Here is a 26,706-nt window from a genome sequence, read left to right as displayed (position 1 = left end):
AGCTTAGGCTCACCAGCCATAATCAGAAAGGCAGGGGTGATTACACTAATTAGCAGATCACTCCAAGCCACAGCGGAGGTCATACATAGTGATGCAGAGGGTAGATGGCTCGGGATGAAACTCCAATTGCCTGGAGAAACTTTAGAAATCCACAATGTGTATGAGCCAAATACAGAGCAAGCTGCCTTCTTACAAAAACTTCAATGGCAACTGTCTAGACAGGGAAGTGAACAAATGGTGGTAGGAGGAGACTGGAATGAGGTGGCGAATATTTATGAAGACAGATCAGGGAGGGAGAGAGGGGGACGAAATGTAAGAAGAGGTGGGTCCATGGCATTTGGGGTGGGTCTTCGTCTTACAGATGCCTGGAGATATCTGCACCCTTATGATAAAGAATATTCCTTTCACTCAATGGTCCATGGGACCTTTTCCCATATCGATTACATATTTTTAGGAGAACAGATTTTGAATAGACTGCAAAGTGCAGAAATACATGACTTAGTCATATCTGACCACTGCCCAGTGGGCATTGAACTAAATGAGAAGGTGCAAAGAGGATCGGATATCATCTGGAGGTTTCCAGAGCATCTGTATAAGGAGGACGAGGACTTTCATCTCCTATTGCGTAACTGGTGGCTAGAATTTAAGGAAGATAATAGAGAACACCTACGAGAACCCCATCTCTTTTGGGATACTGCAAAGGCAATTTTGGGAGGCCGGATGAGAGCATATACAGCCACAAAAAAGAAAAAAGTAGCTAAATTATACGAAGAGGCGGTACTACAGGTTAGAGAAGCCTATAGATGCTATAGACCAAGGCTTTTCAACCTGTGGTACGCGTACCACCAGTGGTACTTTGCTGTTGGCCAGGTGGTACACACCAGGTTTGCCTGCCACTTTATTGCCCGCATGCCACTTGTCCTGGTCCTGTCCTGCCTCCACAAAGTTTGGCTCCTCCTCCCTCGCTCCTTGCTGTGCTGCTCTGCAGCATACTTCAGACTTTAGATCAGTGGGGAAGAGACAGCCAGGCAAATAGTGCACAGTAATGGTGCAGATACAGAAAGGGACATCACTGCTCACTTCCTGTATTTGAAGTATACGCGCCGTCACCGTGCACCGTTTGCCTGACTGTGACTTCTCTGCGGCTGGCTTACCGATGATCTGAGGTGTTAACTATTCCGCAGGGCAGCACAGCAAGGAGTGAGCAAGGGGGAGCCGAACTTTGTGGTGAGTCACTGCCTAGCGCTCAATTCTCTGATGGTGGGACTAGGCTACCTATAATTATGCAGGGGGGGTGGGGGGGGGGAGGCAAGCACTGTAATAACAGTGCAGGAGATTTGGGAGCAGCCGGCGCCATCATAGGCTGAAATAGGAATTACGGCTATAGCGGCGCACAGTCAGTAACTTCGGCACCGTCAGAAGACAGTGCTGAAGTTGCTTTTAAAACACTGCAATTCGGCTTCCAGCAATAGCCGTATACCAGCTGTATCCTGCGCCCAAGTCTCCTGGTGGGCAATTCATATGTATCCTGCGCCCAAGTCTCCCAGCGGGCAATTCATATGTATGCGGGGGAGCGGAAAGAGAGGAACTTGCAAGGCTACCTATTATCTACCTACAGATTGCCAATACCGACAATATGTAGGCTTGCAATCTAATTGTAGTCGTTTTCCCCACCAATGCCTCCTACTTTTCCTCTCCCATATGCTCTTTTCTTTTCTTAAAGTGTACCTGTAAGAAAAAAGTGCCCCGGGGGGTATTTACCTCAGGGAAGGGGAGGCCTTTGTATCCTAAAAAGGTTTCCCCCTTCCTCCACTGTAGAAGGGATCCAGCTCTGGGAGCCCCAAAGTTCTTCTTGTCGGTGTGTGCGCATGCGCAGTAGTATTTGTTTTCCTTGACTGCAGTGCTTGAGTTTAGGTCTTCTTTAAAGAGGTTCTGTGGCATTCTAAAAATCAATCAAACAAGCTGACACTTATCTGGGGCTTCTATCAGCCCCCTGCAGCTGTAATGTCCCGTGCCGTCCTCCTACGATCCTCCGTTTCCCGCCGCCGGTCTCGGTTTAATATTCGTCTAAACAGAAGAATAATGTTAGCACCTGCTCGTGTCATCAGGAGCACAGCTACAGTGTAATAACTGATTACACCACGACCAGCGGCGGGGAACGGAGCATCGGAAGAGGACGGCGTAGGACATTACCGCTGCAGGGGGCCGATAGAAGCCCCAGGTAAGTGTCAGCTTGTTTGAGTCTTAGGATACAAAAGAACTCCTTTTAAGAAGAATACGGTGGCTGCTATATTAGTTTCCTTTTAAACTATATGAGTTGACTGGCAGCCCTGCTGATCTATGTCTTTGCAGAAGTGTCTGAATCACACCAGAAACAAGCATGCAGCTAACCTTGTCAGATCTGACAATAATGTCAGAAACACCTGATCTGCATATGCTTGTTCAGGAGCTGTGGCTAAAAGTATTAGAGGCAGAGGATCAGCATGATAGCCAGGTAACTGGCATTGCTTAAAAGGAAATAAATATGGCAGCCTCAATATGCCTCTCACTTAATATCTCCTTCAACTGCTCACTTTTTTTCACTGTAGTGGTCCTTTAAACAGTTGAAATTTGACAGTTGGAAAATGACAGTTTAAATAAGACAGTTGAAATTTGGCAGTTAAAAATGGCAGTTGGAAAATGACAGTTGAAAAATGGCAGTTGGAAAATGGCAGTTGGAAAATTACAGTTAGAAAATGGCAGTTGGAAAATGACAGTTGGAAATGGCAGTTAAAATTTGACAGTTAAAAAAATGGCAGTTAGAAAATGGCAGTTGGAAAATGGCAGTTGAAAAATGACAGTTGGAAAATGGCAGTTAAAAGTTGAAGTTGAAGTTGTCATTTTCCAACTGCCATTTTCCAACTGTCATTTTCCAACTGCTATTTTCTAACTATCATTTTTCAACTGTTGTTTTTTAACTGCCATTTTCCAACTGTCAAATTTTAACTGTCATTTTCTAACTGTCATTTTCTAACTGCCATTTTTTAACTGCCATTTTCTAACTGTCATTTTTAAACTGTCATTTTCCAACTGCCATTTTTTAACTGTCATTTTTTAAACTGCCATTTTCTAACTATCATTTTACAACTGTCATTTTTCAACTGCCATTTTCCAACTGCCATTTTTAAACTGTCAAATTTTAACTGCCATTTTTCAACTGCCATTTTCCAACTGTCATTTTCTAACTGTCATTTTTCAACTGTCATTTTTCAACTGTCAAATTTTAACTGCCATTTCCAACTGTCATTTTTCAACTGCCATTTTCCAACTGTCAAATTTTAACTGCCATTTTCCAACTGTCATTTTTCAACTGTTGTTTTTTAACTGCCATTTTCCAACTGTCAAATTTTAACTGCCATTTTCCACCTGTCATTTTACAACTGCCAAATTTTAACTGTTGATTTTCAACTGTCATTTTTAAACTGCCATTTCTCAACTGTCATTTTCCAACAGCCAAATTTCAACTGTTTTTCGACTGCCATTATTTTCCAACTGTCATTTTTCAACTTCCATTTTTCGACTATCCTTTTCCAATTGTTTCCTTCTTCCTTTCCTATTTTATTTATTTTGCAAACATAAGCCTTGAGATCCTCAATGTTGAATGTTGATTTGCCACCTCATTTTGTGTTCTGGGGGCTAGATTTGCACAATTTAAAACTGGCTACCTCTAACAGTGACAGGTGTCAGATATGATGGCTGGATAGTGCAATGGTTAAGGACTCTGCCTCTGATGTAGGAGACCTAGGTTCAAATCTTGGCTCTTGCTATTCAGTAAGCCAGCACCTATTCCGTAAGGAGTTCTTTGGGCAAGACACTCTAACTGCTACTGCCTACTGAGGGCGCTCTAGTGGCTGCCTCGCAAGCGCTTTGAGACAGGAGAAAAGCGATATACAAAAAAAGGAATTATTATATGGATAACTGTAGAGAGGGAGTGGAGAAAAAAGCCTATGTTGGCTTTTTATCTTCCTATCTTGCTCCCAGTCTAATGACCCATTTATTGTCTTCAACTTTCATAGTGGTTCTCTTTCCAGGCTAGCAGCACTTTTAGCCCCCTTTGAAACTTGTCCACACATTCTCTACCTCAGTGCTTGGTACTGGTGTTCCTCCACGATGGTGACCCTCTTTTTCTTGGGCTACTTCAAATGTATTTATTTATTGTGCATTATGGTGATTTATTGTTGCAGAGTTGTTTTTCAGATTAACTTGCACTGTTTTTTTCTTGATAAAGAGGTACTTTGTTGCTTTGGAATTTTGGATTATCTTAATTACAGAATGAATTACAGATCTGTCTGTACCAATTTTTTGGAGTGCCATCCATTTACTTCTCTTTACAAAAATGTATGGCACGTGTTTTGCTCTGCATGGCAGTATTAGTTGAAATGAGACAGCACTGTGTTGGCACAGAGATGCATGCAGCAGTTTATTGTCAGAACACACTGCTGCACAGCTCGAGAGTCTGAGACACATTACTGAAATAAGCTCAGCAATGCAGCAGTAGATCCTGACCTTCACGGTTGTTATCAAATTACCATATTAAAGGACCAATATAGTGAAAAAAGTAAGCAGTTAAAATCTTTCAGAACCAACATGTTTTGGACTAGTGGAGTTCCTCATTGGGGATACAAAGGGTTTTCTTTGTTTTTCAAAATAATTTCCTAAATGGCAGCTGCTAAGTCTAACTGCAAAAATAGGACCAGCCAGCGTCCCTACTTGCACACTATTTTGGCAGTCAGACTTAACAATGGCCGTTCAGCAAATGCTTTTGAAAACAAAGGGAAACCCTGAGACTCCATCGTGAGGAGATGGACTAGTCTAAAACCTGTTGGTTCTGTCAGCTTTTGAAGCGGACCTAAACTGAGAGCTTCCTCTCTGCTCTGAGGAGATAAGCAACAGCATCATAACTTTAAAGAAAAACATTTCTTTGTTACAACTTACAGAAATCTTACAAAAACCCTGCAGTGTTTACTTTCCCGTGTCCTAGGAACACAAAATGGTTAACCACCTGTGTTTACCTATGGGCCCAAATTATGGAATAGAGTGGCACACCTGACAGCCCTAATTTACACTTGCTGTTTACTTGTTGATAAGGCCTAATTAGTCAGGCTAATCTCTCTAGACCAGGGCTTTGTACCTGTGGTACGCTTGCCACCGGTGGTACTTTGCTGATGGCCAGGTGGTACACACCAGATTTGCCTGCCACTTTTTTGTCCACCTGCCACTTGTCCTGGTCCTGTCCTGCCTCCACAAAGTTTGGCTCCCCCTCCCTCGCTCCTTGCTGTGCTTCTCTGCGGCATACTTCAGATCTCAGCTCAGTGGGGAGGAGACAGCCAGGCCAGCGGTGCACAGTGATGGCGCAGATACAGAAAGTGACATCACTGCTCATTTGAAGTATACACGCCATCACCATGCACCGCTTGCCTGGCTGTCTCTTCACTGCAGCTGGCTTACCAATGATCTGAGGTGTGAACTATTCCGCAGGGCAGCACAGCAAGGAGTGAGCAAGGGGGAGCCGAACTTTGTGGCTAGTCACTGCCTAGCTCTCAGCTCTCTGATGGTGGGACTAGGCTACCTATAATTAAGCGTGTGTGTGACCTGAATGGCTACCTATATTGGCAATCTACCTCTAGATTGCCAAAACTGACAATATGTAGGCTAGCAATCTAATTGTAGTTTTTTTCCCCACCAATGCCCCCTACTTTTCCCCTCCCAAATGCCTTTTTTTTCTTAAAGTGTACCTTGTAAGAAAAAAGTGCCCCGGGGGGTACTTACCTCAGGGAAGGGGAGGCCTTTGTATCCTAAAGAGGTTTCCCCCTTCCTCCACAGTAGATGGGATCCAGTGCTGGGAGCCCCATAGTTCTCCTCATCGGTGTGCGCATGCGCAGTAGCTGCTCTCCATTCAGGCTCTAGCAGAAACAGCCAAGCCCGATTGCATCCAATCTACTGTGCAGGCACACTGGTGGTACTTGAAAGTTTTCGAGCAATAAAATTGGTACAATTAGTGAAGAGGTTGAAAAGCCCTGCTATAGACAATCTCCAAGCCAGGAATATAGAACTAAATGGCTAAAAGCAAAATCTAATGCAGATCAATGGCTCAGAGAAAGGGAGGTAATACAAAAATCATATAGAGATCTACATTATCACAAATTTGGTAGCAAAGCTGGGCGCCTTCTTGCCCTTATGACAAAAGGCTGATTCTCCCCTTTAATTGTCCACGCTCTTAAGAACTCCTCAGGGCAGGTAGTACATCAACCAAAAAAGGTCAATGATTTTTTTGCCCAATTCTATCAACGACTATACAGCCAGCAGGAGCTAACAAATGTGCAAGGGATAGAGGCGACTCTAACAGATAGAAAACTGCCAAAAGTGTCAGCTGATGATCTTGAAATGCTAAATAGTGACATCACCGAAGCAGAAATTAAGGAAATTATAAAGAACCTAGCAAACCATAAAGCTCCGGGTCCTGACTGACTCCCGAGTGAGTTTTATAAAATCCTGAAAGAAGAAGTAGCCCCAATTCTGGCTCGGGCATAGGGAGAAAGAATGCTAGACTCAGGAAAAGAAGCTTATATTAAGCTATTACTAAAACCAGGGAAGGACCCCCAAAGCCCAGGCTCATACCGCCCAGTCTCCCTTATCAATCAAGATACAAAATTACTCACCAAAATTATAGCGGACAGACTTGCTCAATTTCTTCCCAAATTAATCCATAGGGAGCAAGTAGGCTTTGTCAAGGACAGAGCCACTGTTTCCAATATTAGAAAAGATCTGAATAATACTAGAGCAGGTCCGAGCATACCCTAAAACACATAGGAAAAGTGCTATAGTCACTTTTGATGCGGAAAAAGCGTTTGACGCAGTGAGCTGGACGGAGGGAGTCCTTGTGAAGATTGGCTTTGGGAGTTCTCTTCTCAATATGTTTCATATTCTGTATAAGGACCCCATGGCAAGAGTCTACACCCCTGGCTTTTTGTCAGGGCCAATTAAACTACAAAGAGGAACGAGGCAGGGTTGTCCCCTGTCTCTGTGAGAGATCGCGGAAAAGCCGCCGCATGTACTGGCAGTAAGGCGGCTGTTTCCGCGTCCAACGCGGCGGTTTGCACGCGGCAGCATGCGTCTGGTGTGGCTGGGTCTGTTAGTTACATAGTTACATAGTTATTTTGGTTGAAAAAAGACATACGTCCATCGAGTTCAACCAGTATAATCGAGTTCAACCAGTATAATCGAGTTCACACAGATGGATGGAGAGCTACGCGCGCGCGCGCCAGAGGTCAGGACCTTTATACCAGCAGCAGAGGTAGATCATCTGATTCCTGCTGGACTCCTGATTGGCTGAGTGGCTCGGGCGGGAAAACAGTAAATTCGGGCGCCTGAGGCTAGTGGACAAATCGGGCGCCGCCATTCACTCCTATAATAAATATCGTTTAATGGGCGCCTGATAGGAAAAAAGGGCGCCGGAGAAAACTAACGTTTTAAAAGCGGCGCCCGGAGACTTAATGTTTTATTACTGTTTCTTATGATTACACATTATTTAATGATTTATACATTTTTAAAAATTATTTTTAAACGAAAAACAGTACAATATTTTTTTCTACACATTATTTTTAAACGAAAAACAGTACTTTTTTTTTTTTTTTCTTTTTTTACATTATTTTTAAACGAAAAAACCAACAGGGGGGTCTTAGGTTTAGGCACCAACAGGGGGGTCTTAGGTTTAGGCACCAACAGGGGGGTCTTAGGTTTAGGCACCAACAGGGGGGTCTTAGGTTTAGGCACCAACAGGGGGGTCTTAGGTTTAGGCACCAACAGGGGGGTCTTAGGTTTAGGCACCAACAGGGGGGTCTTAGGTTTAGGCACCAACAGGGGGGTCTTAGGTTTAGGCACTAACAGGGGGGTCTAGGGGTTAGGGGTAGGTACAGGGAGGGTTACTTAGTAATTTTTTTTTTAAACGTTATTATACGTTTTACTATTTAAACGAAAGATTAACGTTTTTACAATTGCCGATTTAATGCACATTATTTAATGATTTATAACTTTAAAAAACATTAATTTTAAACGAAAAACAGTACAATACATTTTTAAACGTTATCCATGCTTATCATTAAAAACCCGGCGCCCTTTTTACCCAGCGCCCCTTTTTAACGTACGCCTCTGGCGGGGCGGCAGAGTCCTGCAACTATATATACAGCTTGCTTGTCAGTTGCTGGTTGTCTGCCATTGCGAACACTTACGTGGAAGCATTCAGACCATAGTCAGATCCTACAGTGTGTTTGAACCAGGAGGACCTGGGAATTCACACTGAGCCATTTATTTGTGTTATACTCCAGACTAGTTCCAGGGTGCTGAGACCACGGACCTCGCACCCAAGTCTAGGGAACTGTATTATCATTTGTGTTATTCTCCAGACTAGTTCCAGGGTGCTGAGACCACGGACCTCGCACCCAAGACTAGGGAACTGTATTATCATTTGTGTTATACTCCAGACTAGTTCCAGGGTGCTGAGACCACGGACCTCGCACCCAAGACTAGGGAACTGTATTATCATTTGTGTTATACTCCAGACTAGTTCCAGGGTGCTGAGACCATGGACCTCGCACCCAAGACTAGGGAACTGTATTATCATTTGGTTATTCTCCAGACTAGTTCCAGGGTGCTGAGACCACGGACCTCGCACCCAAGACTAGGGAACTGTATTATCATTTGTGTTATTCTCCAGACCTGCTTGTGACGCCCATCTTTCAGGGGTCACTAGCTACCGGGTCTTCTTGCTACTCAGCCTGGGACTCCGCCTCCTTGGATGTCTCAGGCTGCTGCAAGATCTCTGCGCTTCCAAAGGGAGGTATTTCTCATACTGCCAAGGACCACCTGCTCCTCAGGTGGTCCTCACTCAAAGTTAATACTGTTGCACCAAAAACACTCACACTATATAGGTGTCCAGAGGTTAGCAATATATCTGTATTATCGGTGATTCTGCAGATCATCAATAATCAGGTATATATCTGCATTCTTGGTGATACTGCAGATCATCAATAATCAGATTCTCTCTGCGTGCTGACACCAATCGTTACAGTCTCCACTTCTTTTCAATATAGCGCTGGAGCCACTAGCTAGGAAATTACATTCAGAGCTGGAGGAAATTCAGATAGGCAGAATGAAGGTAGTTCAAACCCTTTTTGCAGACGATCTGATGCTGTTTTTGTCTGACCCACAAACCCAACTACCTAAAGCACTACAAATTATCAGCACCATTGGAGCCCTTTCAGGCTTCAAAATTAATGTAAACTAAAGAGAACTTCTTCCAATCTCAAAACTGGCAAACCCACAAGATTTTAAAAACTTTGGGGTTAAAGTGGTACAAGACAATATCAGATACCTTGGAATCAACATGGGTAGGGACCCTGCCTCTATTTACTCCTTAAACATTACACCATTATTTAGATCCCTGATAAAACCACTTCACGGATAGAGATGTTGCGAACTGTTCGCTCGGCGAACATCTCTGGGGCTTTTACTACTTCCGGGTCGCTCTGACCCGGAGTAGTACGCCTGCGCTGCCTGGCGAAGCACGTCCTAGATCGTGCTCCTGTTGCCGGGCACTCTCTGCGCATGTGCATGACGTCGTTCATGATGTCACGCACATGCGCAGAGAGTGCCCGGCAACAGGAGCGCGATCTAGGACGCACTTCGCCGGGCAGCGCAGGCGTACTACTCCGGGTCAGAGCGACCCGGAAGTAGTAAAAGCCCCATGTATTCAGAAATGTTCGCCGGTGAACGGTTCGGGAACCGTTCGCTACATCTCTATTCACGGATGGCAAAACATCCCCTTAGGTGTTATGGGGCGTATCGCCTTGGTCAAAATGATAACTTTTGGCCGATTACTCTATCCAATGCAGGTCTTGCCGGGTCTTTTAAAGCATAAAGATGTAACCGAACTTCATAAGGCAATTAGCAAATTTATCTGGAATGATAGAAGAGCTCGAATTAAACTTTCCCGGTTGCAGTTACCAAAGGAGATGGGGGGGCTCAATTTCCCAAACATCCGTAGATATAACATATCATGCCTCTTTCGGCATGTGAGGGACTGGATCGTGGACGCCTCGGAATTTTCAAATACGGATCTGGAATGCCATATAGCTGAACCATGGGAATTGACAGGTCTTCTACATGCCAGTTGGTCAAACATGCCAGTACGACTAAATCATAACGTGATATATAGGGACACAATGATAGCATGGAGGGAGGTCAGGAAGGTTTTTAACCTCCCGTGGAAAATCTAAAAATATTTACCATTAAAGGGCAATCCAAATTTCACGGCAGGAAACATTCATGACAATTATAGAAAATGGGCAGAAAAGGGTATGGCAAAACTTGGTTATCATTTGGGGAAATTAGATGATTATATGGCGTGCCATGAACTGATTTTCTGGTCTTTGCACAGATTCAGTCTTTTGCACGTGCACATCTAAAGAACATATCGGTTATAGCCAATATCTTACCCTTTGATCTATTTTTAAAACCAAAAGGTGGTAGAATTTCTTTATCAGATATCCAACAGGGCCTGGAAGCGTGGGAGTCGGGACTGCAGGGTAAGGTGAAAAATAATATGTCTAGCTGAAACAAATACTTCACAGTACCAGATATCGAAAAGAGAATTATTGAAGGCAATAACCAGGTTAGGAAAGTGATGATAAGCGAAAGATGGAGAGAGTCCCACTTGCTCATGATATATGAAGCCAAATATGCATTTAACGTGATATATAAAGAACCGAGGCCGGGATATGTAAGTCATTGTCCAAAATGTTTGCATCCTAAAGCTAATATGATTCATTGTTTATGGTTCTGCCCAACTATCCAGTCTTATTGGGAAACATTTGTCAAATTTATAAACAGGCTGAATAAGTGCCAAATATCGAAGGACCCCATGTTACTTCTATTTAACTCACAGGAAGAATCTAACCCCCCCAAAGCATGAAACAGATCTAGTTCATTTGTGTCTTCTGGCAGCCCAGAAAGCAATTTACAATAGATGGGTCTACCCAACTGTACCCACTATCTGGGACCTGAAGGAAGAGCTTAGACATATAATGTTACTCGACAAACTAGAGACCTATATTCACAAAGAAAAATCTACCAAAACATTTTTTCAACGCTGGAAACCATATCTTCTTTATGTAATGTCTCGTCAAGATTTGCAGAAGCTAGTCTTACCCTTTAAATATACACACTGGTAGGCACCCTTGGACAACTGGAATTAATAGCAAACTGACAAACAAACTGATGATTTGATAGAGCAAAGGACTGGAACTAGACAGCCTGCATTAGGAGTAACCAGCATAATTTAATGTGTAGGAAGAAATAGTGACGGGGAGGGGGGAAGGGCGTAGGGTGGGGGTGAAGGGATAGTTTATCTGAAAGCATGTCATATTTCTACTTGAAATTGTTCTCATACTATGTTTCTTTTTGAAAAACTTAATAAAACATGTTTTTTTTTAAAAAAAAAGCAGGTTAAAGCTCTACCATGCCAAAAAGAAACCATATATAAGCATGATCCAGATACAGTTGCCTTCTCTGGGCCCAAGCTCACTTAAGATAAGTTAAGGCAAAGCTGAAAACTGTCCTGTGGTCTGATGCATCAAAATTTGAAATACATTTTTTTTTTTATCATGAATGCCACACCCTCTAGGTTGAAGAGTAGACAGACCATTCAACCTCTTACCAGCGCACAGTTCAAATCCAGGATCCATGGTAGTATGGGAGTTAATTAGTGCACATATTGTGGGGAGTTTCCACATCTGGAGAGACACCATTAATGCTGAATAAGATATACAGATTTGGGAACAACATATGCTACCCTTCAGACAATGTTTTATTTCATTGGCAACATTATAGACTATAATCTGCCCCAATGCAGTGATTATGCAATAACGTGTTAGGAGGATTAGCCAAAGGGAAGGTCTAATGTCACAGTTCTGCTAGTAACAGCAAGGAGATTGTAAGGCTGCATAGTTTTGAGTTACAATAAGAACACATTAAAGTGGGGGGTACAGCCTGACCCACAAGGACACTGGAGTGAGAATCTATGGTCTTACTGAGCTGTGGAGATTCCAGACCTACCCAGTCCCACTCCGCTTCCTGACTGTGAACAGCCGGTGAACTTCACCATACTAACAGAACTCTTAGAACTTATTATGCTGCATTTAGCAATGGTGGATGATTTTGAGGAGGGCCTGGAGAGCATTAGAAACTACTTCTTGCAGGTAGACATAACTGATAGCAGATCTGAGCTCACTGAGAATAAGAAGAAACAGAGGACTATAACATTTTTCTCATAGAAATAATCAGTGTGGGAGGGTTGAAATGGACCCTAAGAAGTACATTTTAGGGTTGCTATGTGAACGCTTCCCTGACTTGTTTGAAGTAAAATTGATGATGCATAGCTCTCACAAAGCAAGGTGCCTGAAACCTAAAGACTTCAATCTGTCTCATAGCAAAATTATGTTTTTTCACAACTAAAGAATGTGCTCTTACCAAGACCTGAAACTCAACAGACTTGGGCTACCGAGGAATAAATCTGCAGGTTTACTTAGAAGTATCTCCAGCTACATGGGCCCACTAAAGGAGGTTCAAAGCCCTCACATCAGTGTTGCTTAAATGCAAAAGCAGAATTAAATGGGGTTTACCTTTATAATTTCACATAACAGCAGTTACAGTTACTAGTTTCAGCTCTAGGAAACATCTCAGACACTTTGCAAAAACATGGCATAACAGAAGACTGCTCTGAACAGAGAAATCTCTCAGCCAGCTTACAGCATCTGTCTCCTCCATGGCTGGAATGGACTTCTGTTGGTTCCAGGCATTCCAAGCCACGTAACGATTCTTCTTGCTCTTCTTTACTATTAGAGCACAATGCCTGGCTTTCATCCAAGATCTCAGCAGCTCTGACTGTTATGTCCACATAAACATTTACCTTTGCAATGTCCTTTCTCTTTCCGTTCCATGACTTATTAATGTCAAAGGCATCTCCGGAAGCCCAAATGGATCGTGACTCTTTTCAAGTTGCATGCTCTCTGCTACTGTTTTCAGTGACTATCCGCATTCTCCTTTTTGTAGTTTTTACTTTGTCTAATTTCCTCTGTTGACAATCTACAAACTAATTTCTTTTTCTGTTATTTGTTCCTTTGACTGCTATTAGTCATATTACTGTTTTTAAAGAGGTTAATAATGGCTAATGAGAGCGGTGTAAAGCTTTAAGTTATAGTCATAAGATAAACCAAAGGAAATTACAGTACGCGTGTACATTCACAGTAATCACCCATGCTAAATTAGTTTTAGTAAAGGGAACTCTTTGGATGCTTTAATGCTCCCTTATGAAATCCTAGTGGTCCTTGCTCACCATGAACTTACTGGGTATGTAAATACTAGTAATTAGCCATGTGATTCAGGGTTTAAGTTGGAACATTTACATTTGTATGTGTGGTTACAACTTAAAACAAGTGAAAATGCAGCCAACCAAAATGCAAATTACTTAGCTCTAGGGTCTAAAGGGAGCTTGATGTAATGGCCCATACTCACGAGGGACTTTTGTCGCCTCAACACGCGGCGCGCGCGTGTTGCGGCGACAGGTCGCCCGTGAGTATGGGCCGTCGCACACGCGCGCACCCCGAACTGTCGCCCGCCGCTCACGTCGCCATGCGATTGAAACTTTCAATCGCATGGCGACAGTCGCCGCTGCCCCCCCCCCGCCGCAACTGTCGCTAGTCCGCGTGAGTACGCGGACTAGCGACAGCAACCTCCATGTAGGTACATGGAGCTTCCGGCGGGGGGAGGAGGAACGTCAGCGACAGCTTCCGCCTTGCCGCTGGTCCCTCTTCCGCGTGTGTACGCGGAGGGACCTGGCGAGAAGCTGTCGCCGGCCTGTCGCCCACACGCTCACGTGTGCTGGCGACAGGCCACATTTCTCGCCCGTGAGTATGGGCCATTAGAGGAACACAAAGGTCATCTTCATTCTGTAATAAACAATGTCAGTTGCCTCACCTCTGTGCTGATGTTCTGCCTCTAATACTATTATTTTAAAACAATGGCAAATCGAATTGAATCGAATCGAATTCCGATCGGACATGCCGGATTTAATCGGATCGTAAATAGAATCGTAATTGAATCGTACAAAGAATCGTATCGTGTAGATGGGGCTTAAGCAGGCCATACACTGGCTCGATTCACGGCCGTTTCGACAGCAGATCCGATCCTGGGATCGGATCTGCTGCCAATCGCTTGCGCTAAACGCACCCGCCGATCCGATTCCCTCCCGAAATCGGATCGGACCGTCGATCGCGCCGTGCGGGAAATTACCCTCGATCGCCCGGCGGTAGGAGCGCGTCGCTTGCGGCGTACGATTCGGGCCCGATCCGAGCATGTATACACTACCTGAAGCTGGCTCCGGGGTCCTCTTCTCCTCGCTGCACCGCATTTCCGCATGTCCCAGTGTACGCTTATACTTCCTGTGTCACTCCGGTGACCAGGAAGTTGAAATAGAGGGCGCTCTATTTGAACTTCCTGGTCACGGAGTAACACAGGAAGCGCCGGGATGGAGCAAGAACAGCGGTGCGGTGCAGTGCGGAGAAGATGCCCGGGAGCCAGCCTCAGGTAATGTATACGGGGGGGGGGGGACAGGCGGCAGGAGCAGCTGAACAGATTGTGATCGGTTTCAGGCTGAAATCGATTCACAATCTGTTTGCAGTAAAGGCAGCCATACGATCCCTATCTGATCAGATTCGATCAGATAGGGATCTGTCAGCTGGTCGATCTAATGGCACATCGACCAGTGTATGGCCACCTTTAAGCTCAGAATGAGCATGTAGATCAGATGATTGGACTCTCAAAAACAACTAAAGACTAAAGCTCAGCATGACTGCCAGGCAATTGGCATTGTTTACAAGGGAATAAGGATGGCAGCCTCCCTATTCTTCTCACTTCAGGTTCCCTTTAATTGCTGAATTTTTTTTTTTTTAAACTTTAAAGGTGAGAAGTTTTGAATCTCCTCTACTAATATAAACAGTGTAAAGAGTGGGAGTGTTTTGAGATCAACAGCTCCATAGCCTTGATTCATCACGTAGCACAACGCTTGTGGAGGCAAAATAATCTATATAGTGATGCAAAGCGGTAGTCAGGACGAATGATCGATGACAAGTAGATATCGACCATTTACCATATTAACAGCAAAGCTATTCATTTTTTAGTCATCTTTACATCTCATGTATGTCAGGAGTAGGAAAACAAGTCTGACTACTTACTAGTTTAGACTTGACCCACTGCAAATGTAGAGTAGCTTCCACGCTTATAATCTGATCAAGATTATATCTGAGGCTTATTATAGAAAAAAAAACCTTTTAACGAATCAGTGACTTATTCTTTAACCACTTCAGTCTATCTTGATGACTATAGTCGTCCAGATAGACACTGTTCAAGTCTAACTGGACGTGTATACGCCTCCAGTGTAATAGTGGCGACTCCAATCAGGGGCCATGTCCATTCATAATGATGGAACAAAAGTAAAGTTAAAAAAAACAAAAAACTTTCTGGTAAACCAGGGAAGTGTTTCTAGCGCCATCTAGTGGTGAAAAGTTAATTTGCACATACCACACATTTTAATAAATAAAACAATTAGTCCCTTTCAAATGCCCCCCCACCCCCCCCCCACCCCACCCCAGTTACCAAACAATCACATGTTAAAAAAAAGAAAGAAACAGTTAAAAAAATCCATTAATAGTTGCCTTAAGGACTCTACTTTTTTTTAATATGTATGTCATAAGGGTATACTGTTATTATAGTACATAAGGGCTTGCAATTGACCAGACACAAAAAAAAAACCAAAACAGAAAAAATACACCTTTACTTCCAAATATTATATTGCCACCATACATTGTACTAGGAGCATAATTTAAATGTTGTGATAGCCACTAGCCAGGACAAATAGGCAAATAAAATCTGTGGTTTTTTTTATAGTAGCATTGCTTATTTTACAACTATAGAGGATGGAATTGGAGAAATAGTGTGTTTTTTTTTCTTGTTTTTTGCCTATAAAATGCATAGAAAATAAAGTAATTACTGAAAACAAGTATAACTCACAAAAAGCCTAATTTGTTGTGAAAAAAACAATATATATAGATCATTCACTTGTGAGAAGCAGTGTTAAAATTATGGCTAAATGAATGGGGGAGTGCAGACAGGTAAAAATGGCTTTTGGCATTAAGGGTAAAATGGGCTGTAGGCTGAAGTGATTAAACATGACAGCTGTAGATATAAACAAGTAAATAGTTTCCAACCATTTACCATGACGATTGGAAACGACTGATCATCTGTGGGATTGTATCATTAATAGCCAGCTTAAGAATAATACAGTTCAGTGCCTTTATTAAGTATAGTCATCACTAGAAAGGTTTGGTGTTTTATGCTTATGTTATACAATTTTGTTTTTAATGTTATTTGAGGAAAATAAATATAATTAATATTATTAAAAACATCACTTTCAGCGAGTGAAGAAAATCTAAAACAGATAACTACAGCACTTGTGTGTCTGAATCCTTAGATTCTTCTATTGTGTTCAGATGTCAAACATTGCAAACAATGTGTAACAACAACTCCTTACATGTTATGGTCTGTCCACCAGGTGCCTGTGGATGGAAACTGGGGGAACTGGGGCCCTTGGGGTGAATGTTCCCGGAGCTGTGGAGGGGGTGTACACTTCTCCTACCGGGAGTGTAATGATCCTGAACCTCAGAATGGAGGGAACTACTGTCATGGTCAAAGAGTTATCTATGAGTCGTGTGAAACCCAGGAGTGTCCTCACGAAGGTAGGTATATATGTTGCCTCTATCTCTTCTTTTAGACTCTATTCCTGAACCCTAGATATAGACATTCAGTTCATTAGAGAAGGTGATTGAGATCAACATTTGTTTCAAAGAAAATCTGATGTCGTATAGATTTAATACCTACTTTTCCAACAAATCATTTCCATGCAGGGAAATAAATAGGCAGACTAACAAGATGTTGGATTGCTCTAACTAATTTATGGTTACATACTGTATTTCACAATCAAAAAAAACAGCAGCACATACGCAATGAGGCAGATTTATCAAAATTGAAAGATGTTATAAAAAATGAGGATTTTAACTAGTCAATCAGGCCAACTTTTGTGTTTTTTTGTTTTCTTTATTCCAGAGAAGAGTTTTAGGGAGGTCCAGTGTGAGAAGTACAATTCCTATAACTACACAGACCGACATGGAAAACTTCATGAATGGATCCCAAAGTACTCAGGTGTATCCCCCCGTGATCGATGTAGGCTTATGTGCCGGGCACGTGGTGGGAGCGAATTCAAAGTCTTCCAGTCTAAGGTGAGATGATGAATATATGCACTATTTGCCATATAATCCTTCTGTGTGAAGCAAGCACCCAAAAGAGGTCAGATAGATGTGCTATGACTCCTAGTGTCTCTGCACTATACACTCTCAAACTCAGTCGCAGTTGAGTCAGCACCATCAAGTAGTAAATAAGCTCTTTATTGAAGTAAAAACAGCATAATATCTTGCTGTAACAGCGACTGCTCCGCTGTTTCGGTCCGCAGACCTTCCTCAAGCTTTTAAGTCACATATCACACTGCCATTAAAACCAATCCAAATATATAGGCAACTTCACAGTCAGTAACCAATCAAATTCAAATCTCTACAGCCAATCAGAGGCCAGTGGTCATCCAGTAGACCTGATGGGGAACTTAGGTCTGTAAAATGCAAATATTTCTATCCCATAATAGTGCACAGAAGCTCATGAATATGTAAATCCTTCTCCACATGTCCAAACGGACCACAAAGGAAACACCGCCTTATGTAGGCAAATAATATGTGCATATTAAACAGAGTGCCTGTCTGAAGTGTCTTACTGTGGCTGGTGCGGCCGATAATCCTCACTGACAGCCAGGGCCGAATTTGTACTTTCCAGTGCCCTAGGCCTGCTATCTCCAAGCGCCCCCCCCAAAAAAAATATTTTGTCCAACACTCTGACTAGCGATTATTGGTTTGAATGGGCTCATTTCAGTTGTGCTGCTCTGGCCCCCATTCAGCAAATAATTCCTGTAATTTGCACTCCTGCCCGAATGTGCACAGCAGCCGATAGTGTTCTGGACATGCATACTTGAGAAATGATGCTGATCTATGACCGGTACTTGTCAAGAATGTGTAACACTGTACCGGCCTCGGTTGCTGTGCACATCTGGGCAGGAGCGAGAAATTACAGGGAGCACGAGTGGCCAGAGCATGCGCTGCTTCTTTGTCCTCTGTGCGACTGGCTGCAGTCAGCGCCACAAACAGGTGGCAGGCCAGTGCAATGGAGAGAAGCCCATCCAAAACAGAGAACAGGTAAGTAGACCCACTTTGGATGTTCTGTTGTAATTATAGTGGACCTGAACTCAGAACTTCCTCTCTGCTCTAAAAGATATGCAACAACATAACCTTTCAATAAAAACATTTCTTTGTTACAGCTGATACAAATCCTGCAATAAATCTGCAGTGTGTCTACTTCCTGCTTTTATGGAAGCAGACATATTTTTTAACATCCTGTGCTTTCAAATGAGCTTAGATGTTGTGGCAGTCAGGTGACACAGTGTAGAGATCAAATTACAACTTGTGACACAGAGGAGGGGGAATTAGACAGGCTCTCGAAATACATACATGGTACAGTTCTCTGTTTTCCTTCTCTCCTGTGCAAGAGTTCAGCTCCACTTTAAAGCATCTGAATGACATTTATTTATATTTGCTAAAAAATGTATGCATCTCTTTTGAATGTTGAATGTACATATGGTGGTGGTGTGCTCTAACATATTGACAGTATACGGGAACAAAGTCTGAAAAAGGCTTATTAGCAGAAAGCTTACTCTTTTTCTTTTAAGCCAATAAATGGTATCACCCTGATTCAAAACTCTCTGCTTTCACTGATGGCTAAGAGGGTACAATGCTCTACTGCTACAGGAAAGGAGAAGGATGCATCATGCCAAACCATACACATTAGCATAGAGGTAGTAACTGTTCATGTGCAGTGCTGCTCGGATACCCCTTTTAAAAATCCGGATTGAATTCGGATCCGGATACCTAGATATCCGATCCGAATCGGATATCCGAGTTTGAAATTTTGGTACCCGAATCGGATATCCGAACCCAGTATCCCAGATATCTGCCCGGATTCGGATATACGGGTAGAAAACCGGAAGTGGGTTTTAAATTGCCTTTAAAACATTTTAGGGTAAATGAGGCATGTAGCATCATGTTTTTTTAATGATGTGGGGACTTAAAATCCCCCCTCAAAAAAAAAATTCTCTCTCTCTCAGATGGGAAATCCGAGTTTGCTCGGATGGTGCTATTCGGATTTTAAAAAATATCCGAATTGCTATTCAAAGTTCGGATAATGGAAAAAGTTTGGATTATCTGTGTAGTTCGGATACCCGAATATTGGATGAGCACCACTGCTCAGGTGTCCTTTAAAATTACAGTTTAGCAATGAAAGGGAAGAAAACAGCATTTTTATTCTTGCAGGTCTCATAGATGGTAGGAGCTGGAGGACAGAAAATGAGTCAGGAAAGAGTTAACTAAGGAAGAAGAGACCACTGCTAGCTAAGAAAAACAGTCATAAAGCTGTAAAAGAAACTAGCAGAGCTCAGTGATGTTTGTGAATGCCTGCATTAAAACTCAGCGGAACTTAGTTCTATCTGCTTTGTAATGTAAATCCCTTTTATTTCTCACATCCACTTGTATGTCCATTATACAGAAGAATGATTGTTATAACACATCAAGAAGTGAAAGAGAGAGAAGCAGGGATTGGGGAACTCTGGAATTCAGCTATTAGTGCAGAGCAGGGCGCTGGATGGCTGCGCTGCGGGACCAGAAGAGATGATTTACTTTGATTTAGAGATGATTTACTTTGACATATGACCTCTTCTCTCTCCAAGTCATGCCGCCCTTCTTATCTTATCTAATTTTATCGCCCTAGGCCGTGGCCTTTTATAGAAATCCGGCCCTGCTGACAGCCGTGCTTCCGCCTCCTGACGTCACCATGACGCCGCTTGCCACGTGACAAAAGTCACATGACTGCCAACAGCCGATGGGGAATCACCTATCTCTTGGTGATACATCCCCATGGCAACGCATACCAGCACGATGCCGGCATGACATGCCGGGCAAATCGTGCTGTATATAAACAGAAGCGCTGCTCTAAACTGACATCTAGCTAAATATAAGGAGTGCTGCTGCATAAAGGGACTTACCACCTCCTCCCCACAGATCACTAGACGCACAGTAGATGGGCATTAATATCGGATGACCACTGATCTCCTCCAGCTGCCGATTTCTGAAATAAGTAAATACAATATTAATATCAACCCACTCTCATACCAAGGCCCGATTCAGAAAAGAGCGCCAACCGACAGTACGGTTGCCCCCGCGCAACCACGAACCCCTGCGCGAAACTCCAAAGGCCCCGCGCAAAAACACGAACCCCCGCACACAAACGATATCAGTCCCGCACGAAAATCAGTGCCTGTGCGCAAAAACGCCAATGCCCTGCACGTTTCGTGCGGTCACGGATTTTCACGTGGGACGTTGGCGTTTTCGTGCACGAGCGCTGATTTTCGCGAGGGACCGATATCGTTTGCGTTCGGGGGTTCGCGTTTGCGCGCGTGCCAAGCGGCGTCATGGTGACGTCAGGAGGCGGAAGCACGGCTGTCAGTGAGGATTATCGGCCGCTCCAGCCACAGTAAGACACTTCAGACAGGTACTGTGTTTAATATGCGCATATTATTTGCCTACATGATGCGGTGTTTCATTTTTGGTCCATTTGGACATGTGGAGAAGGATTTAGATATTCATGAGCTTCTGTGCACTATTATGGGATAGAAATATTTGCATTTTACAGACCTAAGTTCCCCATCAGGTCCACTGGATGACCACTGGCCTCTGATTGGCTGTAGAGATTTGAATTTGATTGGTTACTGACTGTGAAGTTGCCTATATATTTGGATTGGTTTTAATGGCAGTGTGATATGTGACTTAACAGCTTGAGGAAGGTCTGCGGACCGAAACAGCGGAGCTGTCGCTGTTACAGCAAGATATCATGCTGTTTTTACTTCAATAAAGAGCTTATTTACTACTTGATGGTTCTGACTATTTGCCATGTATGCATCACCCAACTAACCATACCTGAATGGTAGGACGCCTGATGCGAACTTAACTTTGTTTCCCAGTAAAGTTTATCTTATGTGATAAAAGATCCAGAATGCACAAAAAAGAGAGATGGAACATTTTGCAAATCACTGAATAGGTCTCTGAAACCATTGTAGAAAGCTGGGAATAAAATTTATAAAGTACTGGTTAATTCTGTTTATCTGTTCAGGTAGATGTACAATAGATATTTTCCATAGCCACAGCCAGATATTTTATGGAAATGATTGTGATTTCAGCACACCTTTGCAAGCACAGGTACAAGGGTACAAGGACCATGAACACCAGTCCTAAATTGGTGTACTTAAAGGGATACTGTAGGGGGGTCAGGGGAAAATGAGTTGAACTTACCGGGGCTTCTAACGGTCCCCTGCAGACATCCTGTGTTGGCGCAGCCACTCACCGATGCTCCAGCCCCGCCTCCGGTTCACTTCTGGAATTTCAGACTTTAAAGTCTGAAAACCACTGCGCCTGCGTTGCCATGTCCTCGATCCCGCTGATGTCATCAAAAGCGCACAGCGCAGGCCCAGTATGGTCTGTGTCTGCGCAGTACACTCCTGGTGACATCAGCGGGATAGAGGGCACGGGCGTGCAGGCGCAGTGGTTTTCAGACTTTAGGGCCCATTCACACTTACAATCGCAGAACGCCGGCGATTACCGCCGGCGTTCTGCGGGAGTGATTTTCCCGCGATTAGCGCGGAAAAATCACTGGACACTGCGGCGGTTTTGGAGCGATCGCGATTAGCGTGCTATGCACGCTAATCACGATCGCAAATCGCGGAACGCTCGTCGCCGGCAAACCGCTGCATGCAACGCGGTTGCGGTTATCGCTAACCGCAACCGCGGCAGTGAGAACACGGCCACTAGCTACAATGTGTAGCGGTTCTTGCAGAACCGCTAGCGGTTTGCCGCGAGCGGGAATCGTGCGATTCCCGCTCAGGTGTGAATGGGCCCTTAAAGTCAGAAATTCCAGAAGTGAACCGGAGGCGGGGCCGGAGCATCGGTGAGTGGCTGCGCCAACACAGGATGTCTGCGGGGGACCATTAGAAGCCCCGGGTCAGATCAGCTCATTTTCCCCCGACCCCCCCTACAGTATCCCTTTAAGTTCCTGGCGGTGTTCAGTTGGGTGTGGGGAGAGACTGCTTTTCCTTTGGCTAGGCAATGTAGGGGACTATGACAAATATATATTTATGTATATATAAATGTTAAGCTAATTTGTCCCTCTTTGGACATAATTTGTGCTCCTTTATAGCCGTAATTACAATTACGGTCTATGGCGGAGCCCAAGTCAGGCACTACGCAGGGCCATGCAGGCACTGAGATGACCTGGCTTGCTAGATGGGCTCAGTTATGAAGGCTCAAGGCTCCCTTTGCTGTATTGTTAGTGCAGGACAATCAAGCAACTCTTCTAGTACTAATAAATAACACAGAAAATCACTATACAAGCTGAGCCAACCCATCTCTGTGTTCTGCCAGAAAGCATAACTGTACAGCCTGTACACTGAAGAGCTGATAATCATTGGATCTCTCTTCTAGGTGGTTGATGGCACCCTGTGTGGCCCAGAAAGCTTATCAGTGTGCGTACAAGGTCAGTGCATTAAAGCGGGGTGTGATCATGTACTTAATTCCTCCAAGAAGCTGGATAAATGCGCTGTGTGTGGAGGGGATGGTTCCAGCTGCAGGAAAATCTCTGGATCGTTCAACAAGGCCAAGTAAGAAATTCTGGGCTGCATCCACAGGCCAGGCAACGGGAGAGTTAGTAATGTGAATATACACAAATTATGTGAAGACTCTATGGATGTCAAGTCTGATATGTCAGAGAAAGATGGAAAAACTTCCATATAAAGTCCTCAGGAAAGCTGTCATTTAACCAACTCGGCCTACAGTGTTGTTCACCTTATGCATCCGAGCAACTTTCACCTTTCCTTTATTCACCAATAACATTATCACTACTTATCGCACTGAAATGATCTATATCTTGTTTATTCTGCCACCATTTAGGCTTTCTTTGGGTGGTACATTTTGCTAAGAATTCTTTTATTCGAAAACCATTTTAACAAGAAGATTAAGAAATAAATGGAAAAAAAATCATTATTTCTCAGTTTTTGGCCATTATAGTTTGAAATTAATACATGCTACCGTAATTAAAACCCATGTATTTTATTTGCCCATTTGTCCCGGTTATTACACCATTTAAATTATGTCCCTATCACAATTTATGGCACCGATATTTTATTTGGAAATAAAGGTGCATTTTTTCAATTTGTGTCCATCACTATTTACAAGCTTATAATTTTAAAAATGATATTAATATACTGTCTTGACATGCATATTCAAAAAGTTCAGACCCTTAGGTAATTATTTATGTTGTTTTTTTTATTGTAATTTTTTTATTAAAATTTTATTTGGGTAATTTTGGGTGTGGGAGGTAAACAGCTAATTTTAAATGTAATATAATGTATTTTTTTTAATAAAAAATGTACACAGTCAAAAAGTCCTGGAAGCAAACGATCTCGCTTCCAGGAAGCATTAGGAGGACGGGAAACTTTTTTTTCTGCAGAAAGACCGCAGCCTCTGAGAAGAGGCCGTCGTTTTTTCTGCGGGGGACTTAGATCAATGACGTGCATGGCGCAGTGGCAGCAGCAGAGTCTATCTGGACATAAATATCCGTACAGATAGACTTAAAGGGAACCCGAGACGAATGGCCAGCTAAAATAGGAAAAGGATTTATACATACCTGGGGCTTCTTCCAGCCCCATAAGCCTGGATCGCTCCCACGCCGCCATCCTCCGCTTCCTGTATCGGCGGTACCGAGTCCCGTCACTTCCGGCGGACGCGGCCAATTGTCCGCATACACAGGGGCTCCCTCCATACCCTTACGCATGCGGCTGCACAGTATGCAGCCGCACGCGTAGGTATATGGAGGGAGCCCCTGTAATGCGGACAATTGGCCGCGTCCATCCGGCCGACTCGCAGTAATGATGGGACCCGGTACCGGCGGATCCAGGCAGCGGAGGACGGCGGTGTGGGAGCGATCCATGCGTATGGGGCTGGAGTAAGCCCCAGGTATGTATAAACCTTTCCTTCATTTCATATCTGGTTCTCTTTAAGTGGTTAAATACTTACCTACACTGTCCTCTGTCCTTGGTGACCAGAATCCACTATACCAGAGACCATTTTCACATGCTTTTAGAAGCAGCAACTTGCACACAAAGCAAGAAGTGTAACACAGGGGCATAGCAATAGGGGATGCAGAGGTTGCGACCGCATTGGGGCTCTTGGGCCAGAGGGGCCCTCCCTCAAATGCAGTATTAGCTCTCTATTGGTCCTGCGCTCATATATGTTAAGTACATGCAGGTAACAAGTAATGTAATGAGTAGAACGAAAGTTGGCAGTTGTGGAAGAATCTGGCACACATTTATGGAAGTGACCCTTCCATTTCATCCTTAATAAAATAAAACTCAGCTGTGTAAAACAAGATTTTGTTTTACTTTATACTTCATATTCCATATCAAAATAATGTCATTATCTACTGTAGATATAGGAATGCATTGGTAGACTGGGATGGTGGAGGAAAGAACTGGAAAAAGCTCTCCACAGTTAGGGCCCGTTTCCACTAGAGAGAATCTGCATGCATTTTCTGCATGCAGATTCGCATAGCCAATAATAGTCAATGGGCCTGTTTGCACTTGTCAGGAAATCTTTGCGGAGGACTGTACAGAAAATATCTGCACAGCAGAGCCATCAGAATTCGCACACCGCAAGGCTAGTGTGCGATCCGCATGTAATGTATTTAAGGTAATAGGAAATTTGCACGCATTTTCGCTATGTGAATTTCCCATGCGAATTTGCATACGTTTTCGTGTAAAATCAATGTAAAAGCACACAGGCACTGACATGGTTAAAATCGCATACTTACAAAAATACACGAAAACGCATGCGAAATCGCATGAAAATTCGCATACAATTAGTTTATGCGTTTTCCGCAAAGAAATCGCACCGCACTAGTGGAAACGGGCCCTCAGGGAAAGGCACTGTAAGGCTAGGTTTCCAATGCTGCAATTAAAGAGACACTGAAGCGAAAAAAAATTATGATATTATGATTTGTATGTGTAGTACAGCTAAGAAATAAAACATTAAGATCAGATACATCAGTCTAATTGTTTCCAGTACAGGAAGAGTTGAGAAACTCCAGTTGTTATCTCTATGCAAACAAGCCATTAAGCTCTCCGACTAAGTTAGTCGTGGAGAGGGCCGTTATCTGACTTTTATTATCTCAACTGTAAGTGAACTGTTTACTTTTTCTCTGCTAGAGGAGAGGTCATTACTTCACAGACTGCTCTGAAAGAATCATTTTGAATGCTGAGTGTTGTGTAATCTGCACATATTATAGAATAATGCAATGTTAGAAAAAACACTATATACCTGAAAATAAAAGTATGAGAATATTTTCTTTGCTGCTAATCTTCTAGTAATTATTCATAGTACACAACCAATTCATTATATCATTTTTTTTTTTCACTTCAGTGTCTCTTTAAGGTCCGATTCCCCGCACAGGAATGCGGGTACGATTTGTTAGCTTATTGAAGTCAACAGGGAGCTTCCGAAATTCATGTGCGGGGAAAAATCTGACAGCATGCAGCATAATCTCGCACCCCCATCCAAACCCCATAGCAATGCATGGTGTGGCTTGAGGAATTCGGCTGTGAGACACATCACAGTTGTGCCGGCATCGTGTATCGCAAGACGCATGCCAAGCACAGTGGAGACATAGCCTAAGTAATTACTCTGTAGTGGAGGGTATTACATGAAGCAACATAACAACTGGCACTTTAGAGGGAATCTGAAGTGAAAATAAACTTATAAAATAAAATAAAAAATTAGGAGCAGAGACATGAGTCTAATATTGTTAAGAAACTCCAGTTATTATCTATGCAGAAGAGCCACTGATCTCTACAACTTTCAAAGTCGCAGAAAGCTCTGTCTTCTGAAGCTTATTATCTCAAGTGTCTGTCACTGTATTTTTTTTTCTTCAGAGGACAGTTCAAAAAATCACTAGCCTGCTCTGTAAAATAATTTAGAATGCTGAAACACACAAGACAAGTAAACACACAAGATAACATTATCTAAACTTCAGATGGGATTTCTGTGCACTGAACTTTCCAGCCCTGTGTGTAACCCTTTGAATGCTGGTCTAGTAAAAAAAAAAAAATGCTGGTTGTATATAATATGCTGTAAATATTTTTTTAAAGCAAAGAATAAATGCTGGGATATATTCCGGTTTAAGATGTTTTTGTGGGAACATAATGGTATATGTTAATTATTGCATTGAATATAAAGCATTGATTAAAAAAAACAAAGCTTGGACAGGAAGGTACTATATTTTAAGAGGTTAGTTTTCTGTTTAAATTTG

At 43.1% G+C, this 26,706-nt stretch overlaps 1 protein-coding gene and 1 long non-coding RNA gene across 3 annotated transcripts in view; one reads left to right on the top strand and one right to left on the bottom strand.

Annotated features, from left to right (window-relative positions):
* LOC137521305 (uncharacterized) overlaps window positions 1-26,706 on the bottom strand; it is a 114,606-nt gene that overhangs the window by 57,748 nt on the left and 30,152 nt on the right. The window contains exon 2 of the long non-coding RNA XR_011022089.1: window positions 20,342-20,424. This is a non-coding gene — a long non-coding RNA (uncharacterized lncRNA). The remainder of the gene's footprint in view (window positions 1-20,341; window positions 20,425-26,706) is intronic.
* The window catches only part of ADAMTS8 (ADAM metallopeptidase with thrombospondin type 1 motif 8), a 117,947-nt gene that overhangs the window by 67,054 nt on the left and 24,187 nt on the right, over window positions 1-26,706 (top strand). For both annotated transcript variants that reach the window (XR_011022088.1, XM_068240391.1), the window contains exons 6-8: window positions 16,703-16,886; window positions 17,254-17,426; window positions 22,830-23,005. Coding sequence is in view for 1 of the 2 variants with exons in the window: in XM_068240391.1 (XP_068096492.1) it covers window positions 16,703-16,886; window positions 17,254-17,426; window positions 22,830-23,005 (533 nt within the window). In the remaining variant the exon portion in view is untranslated. The remainder of the gene's footprint in view (window positions 1-16,702; window positions 16,887-17,253; window positions 17,427-22,829; window positions 23,006-26,706) is intronic.

The sequence above is a fragment of the Hyperolius riggenbachi genome, chromosome 6 (genome assembly GCF_040937935.1).
Source record: "Hyperolius riggenbachi isolate aHypRig1 chromosome 6, aHypRig1.pri, whole genome shotgun sequence".
NCBI lineage: Eukaryota > Metazoa > Chordata > Amphibia > Anura > Hyperoliidae > Hyperolius > Hyperolius riggenbachi.
The sequence above is the reverse complement of the archived record's forward strand: the minus strand, read 5'-3'. Positions and strand labels throughout refer to the sequence as shown.